Genomic DNA, 13,554 nt, shown 5'->3' with positions numbered 1-13,554 from the left:
GCTGACAGGGCGCTCCGGTCGCTGAGTGGAGGGAGGTGAGGTGCTTGTCGCGTGAGGACCGTCCTGTGGTACCTCGTACGAGGTACAAGCAGCTCTTGCTCAGCTTCGTGTCAGTTGACTCGGATGAACTGGGTTGCCCCGTACCTCTCCTGCTACTTGCAGCATCTACCCCTCAGTTGACCTTCACTCGTCCACCTCTCCCTCTTGACTCTTCTCTCACTCCCACCTTCTTCATCCCACTATTCTACCGCACCGTCTCGAAACTCTCTTGCAGACGAACTCACCCTCCATCAGGAAACCGATCCCATCGCCTCAGCTATTGGTTGCTGGTAAGCCTCTCTTCAACCTCACATTCGACCGTCTGCCCCCTACCTCACCTGCTTACCATTCTACCATTCTAACACTGCTCTCATCCAGACTCAGCATCCTCTTCCACAACCTCAACTCGCTACCGTCACCATGTCCGCAGACACATCAGATCTGACAAAGGTCGATTCTGCCATTGCCGGCGTCGATTCAACGGCCGCCAAGGATGGAGCCAAAGAGACCAAGCGAAGAACAACATCAAGTGCTCCTGGTGTGATGAACATCAATGACCTTGGTACGCTTGCTGAGCTACACCTTTGTACCACTAGCTAACACGCCGAAAGAGAAAGAAGGAACAAAGATTGCTGTGGCGCCTGACACCCAGAAGACCGGATGGTAGGGACGCACTTCACTCTTACCTCAGCGCAGCCAAGTTTACTGACACGATCTAGGAAACTCAATACGTCGCCTTCCACGATCGAAGATGCCTCGATCCTGAAAAAGCCGCTTACAACTCCACCTGTCAAGAAGATTGACCTTCACTTCCCGCTGGGCCTTGAGGTCACTGCACGGAACCTGAAGGGTGTAACGATAAAAGATGCCCTGGATGCCATTCACAAGCAATTCAAAAAGAAGGTGGGAATGTTCCTACCATGCTTATTTTGGAGAGACAAGACTAATTCAATGACATGTAGGCTGATGACGAGATGGAAGAGCCATATCTGAAAGGCTTCGAGTGGGACCCCGAAGAATCGTGGACGAGACTCAAGGTTCACACTCAGAAAGAAGGTCTCCCAGCTGGCGGCAAGAAGTCCAAGAAGAAGGGCGGTGACGAGTGAATGACTCCGATTGACCACTCGATGTATACAACAATCTGCTCCTGGCTGAGCAAAAAGACCAACTCTCGACACTCCTACAAACGACTGATCGGACTCGATCACATATGCCATTACAGACAAACATTCAGCTCGGTGTGCATGGCAGGGTGCTTCGCGGCGCATACTTCCTCACTCTGGTGGTGCTTGCTCAACAATAAGTTGACAGATATCTAAAGGGCTTTGGCGTGCTAGCTTACACCAGCAATGATATGACCTTGAACTGGATTTGTTACAATTGCCTCAACGTGCCATCGAATCGTGGGAATATTCACGCGTGATGCCAGGCCAGTGCGCCTCACTTTTCTGTCCAGCAGGGGCCACTGTATCTCGTCCACACCGTCAAACCGCTTCCGACCCCAAAGACGAGGCATTCCGCAAAATAGCCGGGATCGGGCAGTGTAGCGTGATCCCTGCTCCAAGGGACGCCTTGCGTGTGAGCAACAATGTCGCTCCCCGTAAAATTGGGTATCACCACCTGGCTTTTGGCCTCGCTCCAGGTCTAGACAGGCTATAATTCTGCTAGGATTTCCTCAGTTTACCTTGTTGTGAATAGCTCGTAGTTGCCGCCAAAGGAAAGATTCCAAAACATGGGGTCAATACCAGAGTCAGAGTCGAACGGCACGAATACTACAACGATCCCAATCATCGACCTCTCACCCTTCACTTCATCGTCATCATCACCCCCCGCAGAGGCATCCTCCGCCCCCCGCCTAAGGGCAGCGCAAGATCTTGTCCGCGCCTGTCGAGAGGTAGGCTTCGTGTACATCAAAAATCACGGAGTCCCACAGGATGAGCTTGACAGAGCATTTGCAATGGCCAAGCAGTTCTATGACCTACCGACGGAAGAGAAAATGAAAGCGCCGCATCCGCCGGGCTGGGCAGTGCACAGAGGCTACTCGTGGCCCGGGCTGGAGAAGGTCTCCGGGGCGTTATCCGACAAGACTGACGAAGAGTGGGTAAGGAAGCTGAGGGAGGTGCAGGATTATAAGGTCTGTTCGTCTGTCCATTGGTGCATCTGCGCTCTATGCGTTGCGATTCCTCTACTGCAACACTTTCGGCGAGGAACAAGCCCCCTACTTGCCGGCTGTGCGGGCACTACCTTGACAATCCACTTTTGTACTGACATTCTTTCGCGTCGCAGGAGAGCTACGAGGTCGGCTCAGAAGACAACCCGGACCAACCTAACGTGTGGCCGCCAGCCGAAGTCCTGCCTGGATGGCGCCCCTTCATGACGTCCTTTTACTGGACGTGCTTCGAAACCGCCAAGCACATCCTCCGCGCACTGGCCCTGGGCATTGGCCTCGAGGACGAGAATCACCTGCTCGCCTACCATTCCGGGCACTACAACCAGCTCCGCCTGCTTCACTACCCGCCTTTACCGGCTGAGGCGGTCGAAGGCGGCAAGTTCGCCCGCATGCCTGCCCACACGGATTGGAGCACCATGACGATGCTGTTCCAGGACGACTGCGGAGGATTGCAGGTCGAGTCTCCGACCGTGGCGGGAGAATTTATCGACGTGGCGCCCATTCCGGGCACCTGTGTGGTGAATGTGGGCGATCTGCTCACGCGCTGGAGTAACGATTATCTCAAGTCGACGTCGCATCGGGTGCAGCTGCCTCCGCGCCAGGATCGGTTTACCGGGGATGAGAGGCTGACGAGGGCGCGATACTCGATTCCGTACTTTGTCTCTACGGATCCTGATACGGTCATTGAGTGCTTGACGAGAGGCGGGCATGCCAAGTACGAGCCTATTACGCAGCGAGAGTATGCGGCTATGAGAGCGAGGATGCAGTATTAGAACTGGTATATAGGGATCTGTACTCTTTCAATCATCACTCGGAGACTGAAGAATGTGGTGGCCCCGGTGAATTGATGCGGGATACCTTGGGGCAGGAAGGCTGAGGTTATCCTCTCTTTCTCCGTGTTGGCTTATCTTCCCGCAGGTTTAAACAAGCAAGACCGGCAAGACACATCTGCAAGAAGAAGGAGATGAATGTTAGGACTTGAGCAAGTATTCCGGGTGGAGCAACTGTGCACGATGAAGATCGTCATTCGACGGCCTTGGAAAAGAGGCAGATACATTCCCACGGCGAGCTCGTTGGGATCAAGCCATAACAGCTCTGTTGTCAGCTAGTCCTGCTCTATGAGGATGGGACGTCCTGCAGCCCTGGAGGACAGGAATCTGGGTCCTGGATGGAAACCACAAGCGCGAGCTTAGTTGATCCTCGTGGTGTTGTTGGGCGTCAGATCGCCGATGAGAGGTCGTTGAGAAAGACACTGCTACCCTAGTCATCCTTCCAACACCTTCTTCTCGCTGCCAAGCTTCGTGTTCAGCAATAGGAAGGCTGCGAGGTATGTTTCCGGGACAAAGGTACCCTGCAGATATGCAGGTCACAGTGCTGGTGATTCCTGGATGCCCACATGGACGCAGGGAACCTTTGTCTGACTGGGCGCCAGAGTATTCGCTAACCTAAGGGGCAGTGCGTAGCTTCCGACCTCTCGTCCCGTCCCGTCTCGTCTTTCGACTTCCGCATCCTGCTTTGTGCAGGGAAGAGCCACGGCCATGGAGTCCGGCCATGGATCCCGGCCGTGAACTCGGGCCATTGGAGCGACGCCGTGGTGTCAGGATGTCTAGAGGGCGATGGCATCTCAGGAGAATCCAGATGCAACCAGGCGCATCAAAGGCTGCGCGACCAGTTATATTTGACTGTAGAACGACTCATGGCTACACGCCTCACTCCTGCCAGGTGTTATATCTGTAGTGTCAGGCTCAGGAAACACTGTGCCTCGCTTAACTCTGGGCGGTTGCCTCGTGATCCTCAATCAGCCTGAGTGGTCGCGGCCCTGCGACGACAAGATGCGGGACAAAACCCTCGACTTCGACCTCACCCCCGAGTCCGCCACCACCCCAGATTCTGTCGCCGATGAGCTGGATGCCCTGCACCTGACGATTAACATGCAAAGGCTGGACGTACTGGGCGAGGCAAGAGCACAGTATCCTCAAGAAGAGCAAGACTGGGACAAAGTGAAAGATGTGATCACCCGCTTGTACCAGGATGAGGGCCTGACGCTGGTCGAACTGCAGCGCAACTTGCTCAAGCATCACAATTTCAAAGCGACGTAGGACTTTTTGCTCTCAAATCTGCAATCCAGCCAAGTTACTGATCAAATTTCCAGTACCAAACAATGGAAGTCGAGGATTACGCGCTGGGGCCTCAGCAAAAACAACCGGCAGCACGAGGCAGAGGCAGTCTTACTGAAGAAGCAGGCACGGAAAGTGCAGGGCAAAGAAACGAAGTTCTCGGTGCGCGGTCGCAACGTGGACATTGCACGCATTCAGAGATACGCCAAACGCAAGAGGCTCGATTTGAGTAGCATCGACGAGGCTTCGTCGCCCATCGTCCGGGCCATGCAGACGATTCGGTGGCAGACACCCTCACCTCAGCCGGGTCTCCTCAACGATGCGTCCAGGCACTCGATGCGGCTTTTCGACAGCATTGCAGCATTTGTGGACGGCACGCTGGGGGAAGGCCATCCCTTGGCAGGGGAGATCTGGAGAAACACCCCTTTCAACGCCGATAAAGCACGAGCACCATTCATGTCGTCGATTCACAGCGCGCAGCACTTTCAAGACTTGGAGCGGTACGACCTTGCTTTCTTGTTCTGGCGCCGCGCGTTCCGGGCACTTGAAGGCGTGATCCAGACCTGGAACCGAGCCACGATCACGTACCTGTTGCGCCGCATGCGCGTGCTGGAATGGAAGGGCAACGCCGATGTTCTGAGGAGATTCCGTGCCTACATCAACCAGTATGCCGTGGTGGCGTTTTCGAAGCAGGATCCCCGCTTCACGCTGATCAAAGCGCTGGCAGAAACCGACACAACTTCTTTGAGCGTTTCGAATTGTGTCCTTGATCAGCTTGTGTTTCGAGGCGGCGAATGGCAAGACTTGGCGTTCGAAGAGCGTACCTTCGTCGACGCCTTGGAACTCGAGCACGACGCCAATCTTCCGGTGGACGAATTCGTGGCGGGGATCGAAGAGGCAGACCGACGATTCGGCTACCACGATAGCCGGACTTGCAGATGCGTTCTCGACCGGACCCGGGTTCTTTCGAAGCGTGGCTACCACAATCGAGCCGAGCGGTTCGCCTATGGAATGCTCCAGCGCGCCAACGGGCTCGCAGACCCGGGCGCCAGACACTGCTACCGCTTCTACGGCTTCATCTGGATGGCCTTATCACAGTACGAACTGGGAAAGTTCGATGAAGCAGAGTTCAATGCTCTCGAGGCCTTGCGGAGCAACGAGGAGTTTGCAAAGATCAACAACACGCGAGCTTCGGCGAGCGAGTATTTCTGGGAGCTGCTCGAGCTGCTGCAGAAGCTCGCGGAACAGGATGGGAACAAACAGAAGGAAGCTATCTGGAAAGGCCGGCTACAGGAGGTCGAGGACGAGGTGGTTGCTGAGGACAAGCAAGCGAATCCCGATTTCTACCGCAAGCAGCGACATTGAGTATCGTGATATAGAGTATACTCGGTGAGATGTATTCTGACTCGTACGTCGTACTGTACAGTGACTGATGTGGTGCTCCGGCACCCCACAGCTACAATAACGGACCACGGCGGCCCTAGCCTAACGGGTCCTAATCACCTATTTTAGGCTTGGTAGTGCTTGTTGGGCACGGATGAGGCTTCCCCAATGATGATGTCAGCCGGCTTTAGATTTCGGCGCTACTGTCGGAACAATTAAATTGGGTGACGCGCACCTCGACACCGCGTGACGTCGCTATCAACTCCATCCCGCCCGCAGCATATGAGGAACGAGTTACTCGAACGGAGAAACCACATCTTGGTTTTGCTGCTGTGCATTGCATTGCATTGATGCTGAGAAGACGCCCAAGCACAACCCCGCTGTGGCTTCCTTGGTCGCCTGCATGTCCCACTCGGGCCTCTAACGCTATTCGACAGCCGGTGATACTCCCGCCTCATCCATCGGCCTGGCCTTTCCATACGAGCTAGTCAGACCCTGACGGAGCTCCGTGCTAACCCAGGCCAGAGGACTCCAGCTCTGGACAATAAACGACGGCGAATATACGCCGCCCCAGCTGTGCGGAAGTAGCTGTTAGTTCTAGGAGAGGTAAAGCTCAGAAGACAGCCGCGACATCATAAACCCCGCTTGTCATTCTCACAGTCAGTCTTGCTTCGAGTCACACACCTTCCCACCGGTGCTATTTTCTCAGCCTTGCTATGATGTCGTGGCTAACACCAGCACTGTTGACTTTGACCGTCCTGGCGTTGGGGGAAGCCTCACCCTTTGATATGCAGAATGTGGAGAGACGGCAAGGTGCAGATGCGCTCTCCGCGTTTATTGCTCAGGAGCAGGCCATTTCCATCCAGGGTGTGTTGTCCAACATTGGCGGCCTGAACTCCAGCTTGGTAGATGGTGCCAGCCCAGGTGTCGTTGTGGCTTCACCCTCGACAGTCAATCCAGACTACTTCTACACGTGGACCCGAGATTCTGCCCTGACCTATACCATGCTCATCGACGAGTTGATCTTCGGCAACCTGACATTGCGAACAACCATCGAGGACTACACGGCTGCTCAAGCGGTCTTGCAGACTGTCACCAACCCGTCTGGATCACTGTGGCCGGCCGGAGACGGGCTCGGGGAAGCCAAGTTCTACGCGAATTTGACCAGGTACGATGGTACATGGGGCCGACCACAGCGTGACGGACCGGCATTGAGAGCTATCGCGTTCATGACACTGGCGCCTGTTCTATTCCACCTGAACGAGACAGACCTGTACAAGCAGATCTACTGGCCACTCGTTCTCAACGACTTGAGATATGTTGGCCAATACTGGAACCAGGTAAGGAATGAGCATCCTGTCGTCCGACCTTATCCTGAGGGTCGAACACCGGGCTGACGATCCGCAATATCTTCAGACTGGCTACGATTTGTGGGAAGAAGTCCATGGGTCGTCCTTCTTTACGATCGCGAACCAGCATAAGGCTCTCGTCCAGGGAGCCCTCCTTGCGGAGCAGCTCAACACGACCTGCAGACCATGCGCCCAAGCACCTCAACTGCTCTGCTTCTTGCAAAACAACTTCTGGAACGCCTCAGGGGGGTATCTCACGGCCAACATCAACGCAAACCAGGTCGTGCGTAGTGGAATCAATTCGGATCCCATTCTGGCCAGTATTTCCGTCTTTGATGCGAATGCTACTTGCGACGCTGGAGGTAAGCATAGACAATCTACAGCCTCTCCCTGCTTGATTTGCTCAAGACGTGTTTACCTGACACCATCATGTAGACTTCCAACCGTGCAACTCCAAGGTCCTTGCGACGCATAAAGCTCTGGTCGACAGCTTCAGGACGCTCTATCCAATTAATAACAACGCATCCGCTCCCAACGCCGTCCTGGTGGGCAGATACCCCGAGGACACCTATTACGGAGGCAACCCCTGGCCACTGTGCACTTTTGCCGCAGCAGAGGTGCTCTACGACGCGGTCCACCAGATCAACCGCACGGGGACCTTGACTGTTGACAACGACAGCCTCGCGTTCTTCCAGGACATATCCCCGAACATCACGGCAGGAAACTACACCGGCACTGCTCTAACCGGCATTCTGGCTAATATGACGACATATGCAGATGGCTTTGTCTCGGCAGTGCAGCAATATCTGCCCCCTAATGGTAGTATCTCCGAGCAGTTCAACCGCACGACCGGTGAATCTACCTCTGCCTCCAAACTGACGTGGTCGTTCGCCTCCTTTGTCACTATGGCTCGTCGTCGCGCGGGCCAATATCCCAACTCGTGGGGTGCGTGGCATCCGCTAGCGAACACGAACTTGACTGCCGCGCAGTGTCGTGCGACCAGCTTCAACGCCACAGGGGCTTACACGCCGGCCCTCGCAGCCGGTGCTCCCAACATCACCAAGGACTGCGCGTCCGAGGTCATCTTTAGCGTCAATACTTCGACCCAATTCGGACAGAACGTCTACATCCTCGGCAATGTCACGAAACTGGGAGGAGCGTTGAACAACGCAGACAACATCATCTTGCCGCTCAATACGGGAAATATCACGTCGGATTCTCCGCAGTGGTATGTTGACATTTGGCTCCGTGCCGGCCAGACAGTGGGGTATCAGTATGTCCTGCAGAACGGGAGCGATTGGGTCTTCGAAAGAGGACCTGTCAGGACGGTGAGGGTCCCTGCTTGCGGAAGTGGACGCCCCGTCAGGACGAGCGATTCTTTCAGGTTTCCTTCTTCATAGATGGGGAAGCACGCGCGTGACCCTAAGCGTGAGCATGTAGCCTCGTGAAGAGAAGGAAACGGCAAAATTCAGGTGGAAATGCGCACGGTCTGGCGGTATTGGGAAAACCACATCGAAGGTGTATACCAGGCCTGTACCTGAAGGGCTTTGACTATACGAACAATCAAAACAGTACATGATGCCGACGGTTGTGCTCTGAATGATGCGTAGCGGGATCAGAGGTATTCTAGTAAGATAGCGAAATAGCGAAGCATCCTGACGGCCCGGTGAACGGACCTAGGCTTACTGGGTCGTGCCAACCGTGGTCTTCCAACATGAATTGTATCTAATATCAAAATATGAAGGTGGAAAGGGTGTATGTGGCCAGTAGAATCAGAGGGCACCCTCAAGCCAGGGCTTGTTCAGAGGTGATCCCTATTCAAAGTGAAAGAGAGACGAGACAACCCCGAGAAGTCAACCTGCACGACCCCGATCTTCTATCTTGCGCATTTGCTACTGTGAGGAAGCGGTGAGGTGAAAGGAAGAGCACAACCCAAAGTTTTTGAGGTCAGTATTGGTAACGCCCGCTAGCCCCCTCAGTGCAAGGAGAATCTCACTTCGCTTTGCCTGGTGGGCAGCATTCCTGGAGATTTTCTTTGTGGCAATTCAGCAAACGCAAACCGGCGCCAAACGTCTCTTGGATCGATTCCCCTTTCTATTGGTGTTTGTGGTATGTAGCGCAGTGGTGAATGACACCAGTGAAGTGCCGGGGGGGCAACATGCGATTGCTGTGCTGCCTTTGAGCGACTTTTCAGAATTTAATTCCGAACCACCAAGGCTTGCTTCTCCTTCACAAAGAGTCACTTCTCCTTCACCACCACCACACTCTTGACCCTTCTTCTACCATTTCAATCAGCCCTCATTCTCCTTCACCACCAAGACTCAATTCTCCTTCACCACCAAGGCTCACTTCTCTATCAACACCAAAGCTCACTTCTCCTTCACCACCACCACACTTTCGCCTGTTCTTCTACAGTGTCAACCAAATATCGGCCTACCCATCCTCTTCCTTACCGCAGCGCACTTCTTGTTGGGTCGATATTATCGCACTACATTGACGACAAAGGTCAGTTTCCTGCTAGATCTACACTTGCCAAGCCGATTCTGAAGCGCGACGCCTGCTAACTCCGACGCGCTCTTTTCCAGCCCGAAGCCACTCGTGCGCCTCGAACCCTCAACCACCACTTTTTGTTCCCAATCCAAAAAATGTCAGACGCAGGTCAAGGGTCGCCGAACGGCGCAGGAGGCGACATGGGCCAGACGCCGGCCGGCAACAACGAGCATTTGAACATCAAGGTCACGGACGGGAACAACGAGGTCTTCTTTAAGATCAAGAAGAGCACAAAGTTAGAGAAGCTCATGAAGGCTTTCTGCGAGCGGCAAGGCAAGGATCCCAAAACCGCCAGGTTTCTGTTCGAAGGCCAGAAAGTGCAGACAGGCGACACCCCAGAATCGGTCAGTGACTATCCTACACTTCATACCTGAGTCATAGCACGGCGTGATGCTAACAGATGCCACCAGCTCGAGATGCAAGATGGCGACTCAATCGAGGTTCATCAGGAACAGATTGGTGGTTCTACATGACGAATTGGGTACGGGGTGGCATTTTACTTTTTGAGGAATTGACGAGTGTAAGAGAGAAGAGTCTTGATGATCAAGAGACAATGACCGAGATGTGGGATGGGGACAGGACGACATGACGATTCCTCTTCTGAGCATTTTATGATGGCACTTGTCGCACGCGGAGATATCAAGGCGTCTGTAGGCGCGAATACAGGGCATTAGCTCAAGATTCGGCGTGCAACAGGATCGTGATTCCCGTGCAGTTTGCTCTGCAACCGTTGAAGGGACATGCTGTCGTCCTCGCTTCCTCTAACCTGTGCATAAGTTGGCACTGTTCTAATGAGCAGCTTCGATATAGTATGAACAACTCTTTGCCCGCTTCTAACGAAAGACCCACTACTAGGGCGGGAAAGGCTAGTGCGGTCCTTCCATCGCGCTCACTTCAACGGCGCCTGAACTTGTTGTCACTTCGTCACTATCGTTACTTTGAAGTCATTGTACAATCGTAAAGAGCAGCTACCCAAACAACGACCAGTTCATCCTCGCTCCAAGGCTGACTCTGGAGCAATAATGCCACGTCGCCGTGGCCAACAACAACTCGCATTGCCTGAAGAGGCCGCTCCCTGGTCTCTATGCGCCCGACTACTGTCATGGACCGATAAACCCAAGCTGCCTCTGAGGCTGGATTGAGGGGTAGAAGGTGCATACAGGCTGGCTGAGGAGCTTGCCTTGTATGGCTGTCGCAAGGCACAACCAGTAAACCTCCAAAGGCTTCTTTTGATCAGCACCACCACAATACCAGACAGCCAATTTCCTTCTGGAGCGATCAAGAGCCTAGCTGTTCCTCCCGCTTCATCGCTCAGCCATTTCTTCCAAAGCTTTTATATGTCGTTGCTCGTCGATTCCTACCATTCCTCCTCTCGGTACCCAACCTCCACATTGGTAGGCTGATTGACTCCGACAAGATGGCATCCCCACTAGGAAATGAAGTGGCGCTCCGCCAGCCTTTCAGCAATATCGGCTCGCAATCCTCGTCCTTCTCCCACCAAGGAAGCTTAGACTAGGTTACCTTTAGTCGAATATAGTATTTAGCTTTTATAGTTATTGTCATGAACAGGACACGCCAAGACCTAGGGGTCACCTGTATATAGCGCGCGGGCCGCATGCGTCTCTTCTTCGACTCCTTAGCTTTCGAATCGAGTCGCATCGTGCCTATAGATAGGTAATGGACTTATTATTGACTGCTGGTGAACCCCGTCCGTGACAGTCATCCTTACTATTGGAAGGCTATCCTCGGGTACTGTTAAGACTTTATACATTCAAGGAGGACCAGCATGTAGCTGGGTCGCTGCTTTTACTGACTTGGTTCTTGGTCTACGACTACGATTACTCTCATGTCAGGGAGATTTGATCTTCAGGAACTACGATCCGGCTCTACTGAACCCGCAAGCCATTATCACCTTTATACTGCCCGGCATAGGACGCTCTACTTTACAATGCACTGGCAGCACAGCCGTTATCCGGTCTGGCGGGACTTTTATCTCCGACTTCTTCGGTGAATACAGTGGTAACCCCCTGAGGAGATCCGGGGATCATGCGTACATGTTCTCAGGCGGTCGCGTAGAATGGGCGAACACGCTTCAAGAGACCTTTGGCGAAGGTTTCTCCGAACTATTGCGCGACTCTGTGGATTTGGGTCCTGATGAGAATTAACGTCCGTCATCGTTGTCAGTCAGACCCAAGTTCCAGAAACACCGCTCTCGGCTCTTTGCCAGGGTTCTTGCCAAGGGAACTTTTACTCTTCTAGAAAGCAGCATGGTTGGTCATCTTCACAAGGGTCATACCGCCTTCATAATGTGGCTAGTGGAGCGGATAAGTGAGCTGCGCCCTTTAACCTCAATCCTCTTGAAAGAGTCCGTTCGTGACAGGAAGAAGGCCGCGGAATCCAGGGACGCTAGCTTTGATTGTTACCATACCGCTCGCCGAAGACTCAAGGAGGTGTGTGATTGTAGCACCGACTGCTCCCAGCGGACCACGCAAACAGGAGCAAGACAATTTTGTCTTTGCGCTATTGCTGAGACTGTCTTGCAGTTATCACGGATTCTATCGGTTTCGATTCTGCACGCGGATTACCGGCCGAGCCGCCGTGGCCTAATGCTCATCCTAGGGAAGAGGCGCTAAACGATCTACCAGATATCTAACAGATGCAGATTTGTTTCGACCCCAGTCTAACTGGAGCGAAGACGTTGAAAACGTCTTGTACTTGACTTTCTGCCTTTATTCTGGGCGGCGATCGATCCCGTTCTCGGACGCGGGATGCGCCTACTCTGATGGCAGTGTTTGCGCCTACATAGGGACCTTGGAAAAGGCAACAGATTCGGTCGAAGAAGCCCGTACTTATACACGTTGGCGCCGGCACGATCCAACATGGTCCAGCCGTTTACAGCACTGTAAGTGGCGTCGTCCCCTACGAAAGTAACCAAGAATATCCCGTCCGGCATACCCGTCCAACAAACGGACTAGCAGATCTCAATCAGGATACGACTTCGAGGGAGCTGCGTCTTCACGCAATGGTGCAGCAAAGATTCGATGATCTAGCTTTCTGGTACAGAGCCTCTTCTGAATATGGAATGATTACGTTCTCGCCCACAGCTCTGGTGCGTTGTCTGATTTCGGCGCGTCGATACATGCAACTCCCTTCAGCACATTACCCTTCCGCCGCTGCCAGCCCGGATGATTCAATATTCGGGAAATGGGAAAACTACACCGTCGAGGGTGAAGGAATACCTTCGGAAGCGCTAGAAGGTGTTACATGCGGCTTAGTACTTCGGCCACTCCGCGAGAACACTCTCGGCCGCTGCGTAGCCATAGCACGCTCGTGGTTCGAAGTCTTTTTAATCAAGAACGATGAAGAGCTTGACGTGTTCTCCCAATACTGCGCAGAACGGTTCGCAAGCAAGTCCGCGGTTGTGCGTCGGCGCAATGCGCAAAGAAAAGTCCATCACGATGAATCAAGCTTGGAAGGAAAAGACGAAGAAGAGGGAGTCGATGGTAGAGAAGAAAATGAAGGCGGTGATGAAGGCGACGATGAAGGCGACGATGCAGGTGACGATACAGGCAACGACGACGATGACGATATAGGGGGCGACATAGGGGACGACATAGGTGACGACGACGATGACATAACCGTCTCAAGCACCTCAAGCATATCTAAAGCGGAGCACATTCCCTTCTTTGAGATAATCTCCTGAACTCAAGTCACTCCAGAGCAGGATCCACCTATCAAGTATAGTCACTGCTGCTGCCGATTTTGCTGTTGCTGCTACTGTACAGTATAACTAGCGCACAGTGTATTCATCCCGGAGAAGACTCTCATCGACTACCATACAATCGTACCGGACCCAGCGAAAGAGGGAAGAGGGAAGAGGGAAGAGGGAAGAGGGAAGAGGGAAGAGGGAAGAGGGAAGAGGGAAGAGGGAAGAGGGAAGAGGGAA

General features: G+C 53.6%; 6 protein-coding genes across 6 annotated transcripts; all 6 read left to right on the top strand.

Moving 5' to 3' along the window:
- Positions 1-459: 459 nt before the first annotated feature.
- On the top strand, positions 460-1,145 carry G647_06201 (uncharacterized protein; the record flags this gene model as incomplete). Its single annotated transcript, XM_008730524.1, has 4 exons — positions 460-601; positions 651-702; positions 759-942; positions 1,002-1,145. 4 exons carry the CDS (start codon positions 460-462, stop codon positions 1,143-1,145), a joined length of 522 nt encoding a protein of 173 aa, XP_008728746.1.
- An 851-nt stretch (positions 1,146-1,996) lies between these two features.
- Positions 1,997-2,982, top strand: G647_06200 (uncharacterized protein; the record flags this gene model as incomplete). Its single annotated transcript, XM_008730523.1, has 2 exons — positions 1,997-2,173; positions 2,326-2,982. 2 exons carry the CDS (start codon positions 1,997-1,999, stop codon positions 2,980-2,982), a joined length of 834 nt encoding a protein of 277 aa, XP_008728745.1.
- Positions 2,983-4,041: 1,059 nt separating this feature from the next.
- G647_06199 (uncharacterized protein) lies at positions 4,042-5,691 on the top strand (the record flags this gene model as incomplete). Its single annotated transcript, XM_008730522.1, has 2 exons — positions 4,042-4,304; positions 4,362-5,691. The coding sequence occupies 2 exons, from the start codon at positions 4,042-4,044 to the stop codon at positions 5,689-5,691; spliced, it is 1,593 nt and encodes a 530-aa protein (XP_008728744.1).
- Positions 5,692-6,497: 806 nt separating this feature from the next.
- Positions 6,498-8,458, top strand: G647_06198 (uncharacterized protein; the record flags this gene model as incomplete). The annotated part of the gene is made up of 3 exons (XM_008730521.1): positions 6,498-7,049; positions 7,126-7,420; positions 7,494-8,458. 3 exons carry the CDS (start codon positions 6,498-6,500, stop codon positions 8,456-8,458), a joined length of 1,812 nt encoding a protein of 603 aa, XP_008728743.1.
- Positions 8,459-9,703: 1,245 nt separating this feature from the next.
- On the top strand, positions 9,704-10,081 carry G647_06197 (uncharacterized protein; the record flags this gene model as incomplete). The annotated part of the gene is made up of 2 exons (XM_008730520.1): positions 9,704-9,952; positions 10,019-10,081. 2 exons carry the CDS (start codon positions 9,704-9,706, stop codon positions 10,079-10,081), a joined length of 312 nt encoding a protein of 103 aa, XP_008728742.1.
- Positions 10,082-12,630: 2,549 nt separating this feature from the next.
- Positions 12,631-13,311, top strand: G647_06196 (uncharacterized protein; the record flags this gene model as incomplete). The annotated part of the gene is made up of 1 exon (XM_008730519.1): positions 12,631-13,311. One exon carries the CDS (start codon positions 12,631-12,633, stop codon positions 13,309-13,311), a length of 681 nt encoding a protein of 226 aa, XP_008728741.1.
- Positions 13,312-13,554: the final 243 nt, after the last annotated feature.

This window comes from Cladophialophora carrionii (assembly GCF_000365165.1).
Source record: "Cladophialophora carrionii CBS 160.54 unplaced genomic scaffold supercont1.5, whole genome shotgun sequence".
Lineage (NCBI taxonomy): Eukaryota > Fungi > Ascomycota > Eurotiomycetes > Chaetothyriales > Herpotrichiellaceae > Cladophialophora > Cladophialophora carrionii.
This window is presented reverse-complemented; position numbering and strand designations above follow the sequence as displayed.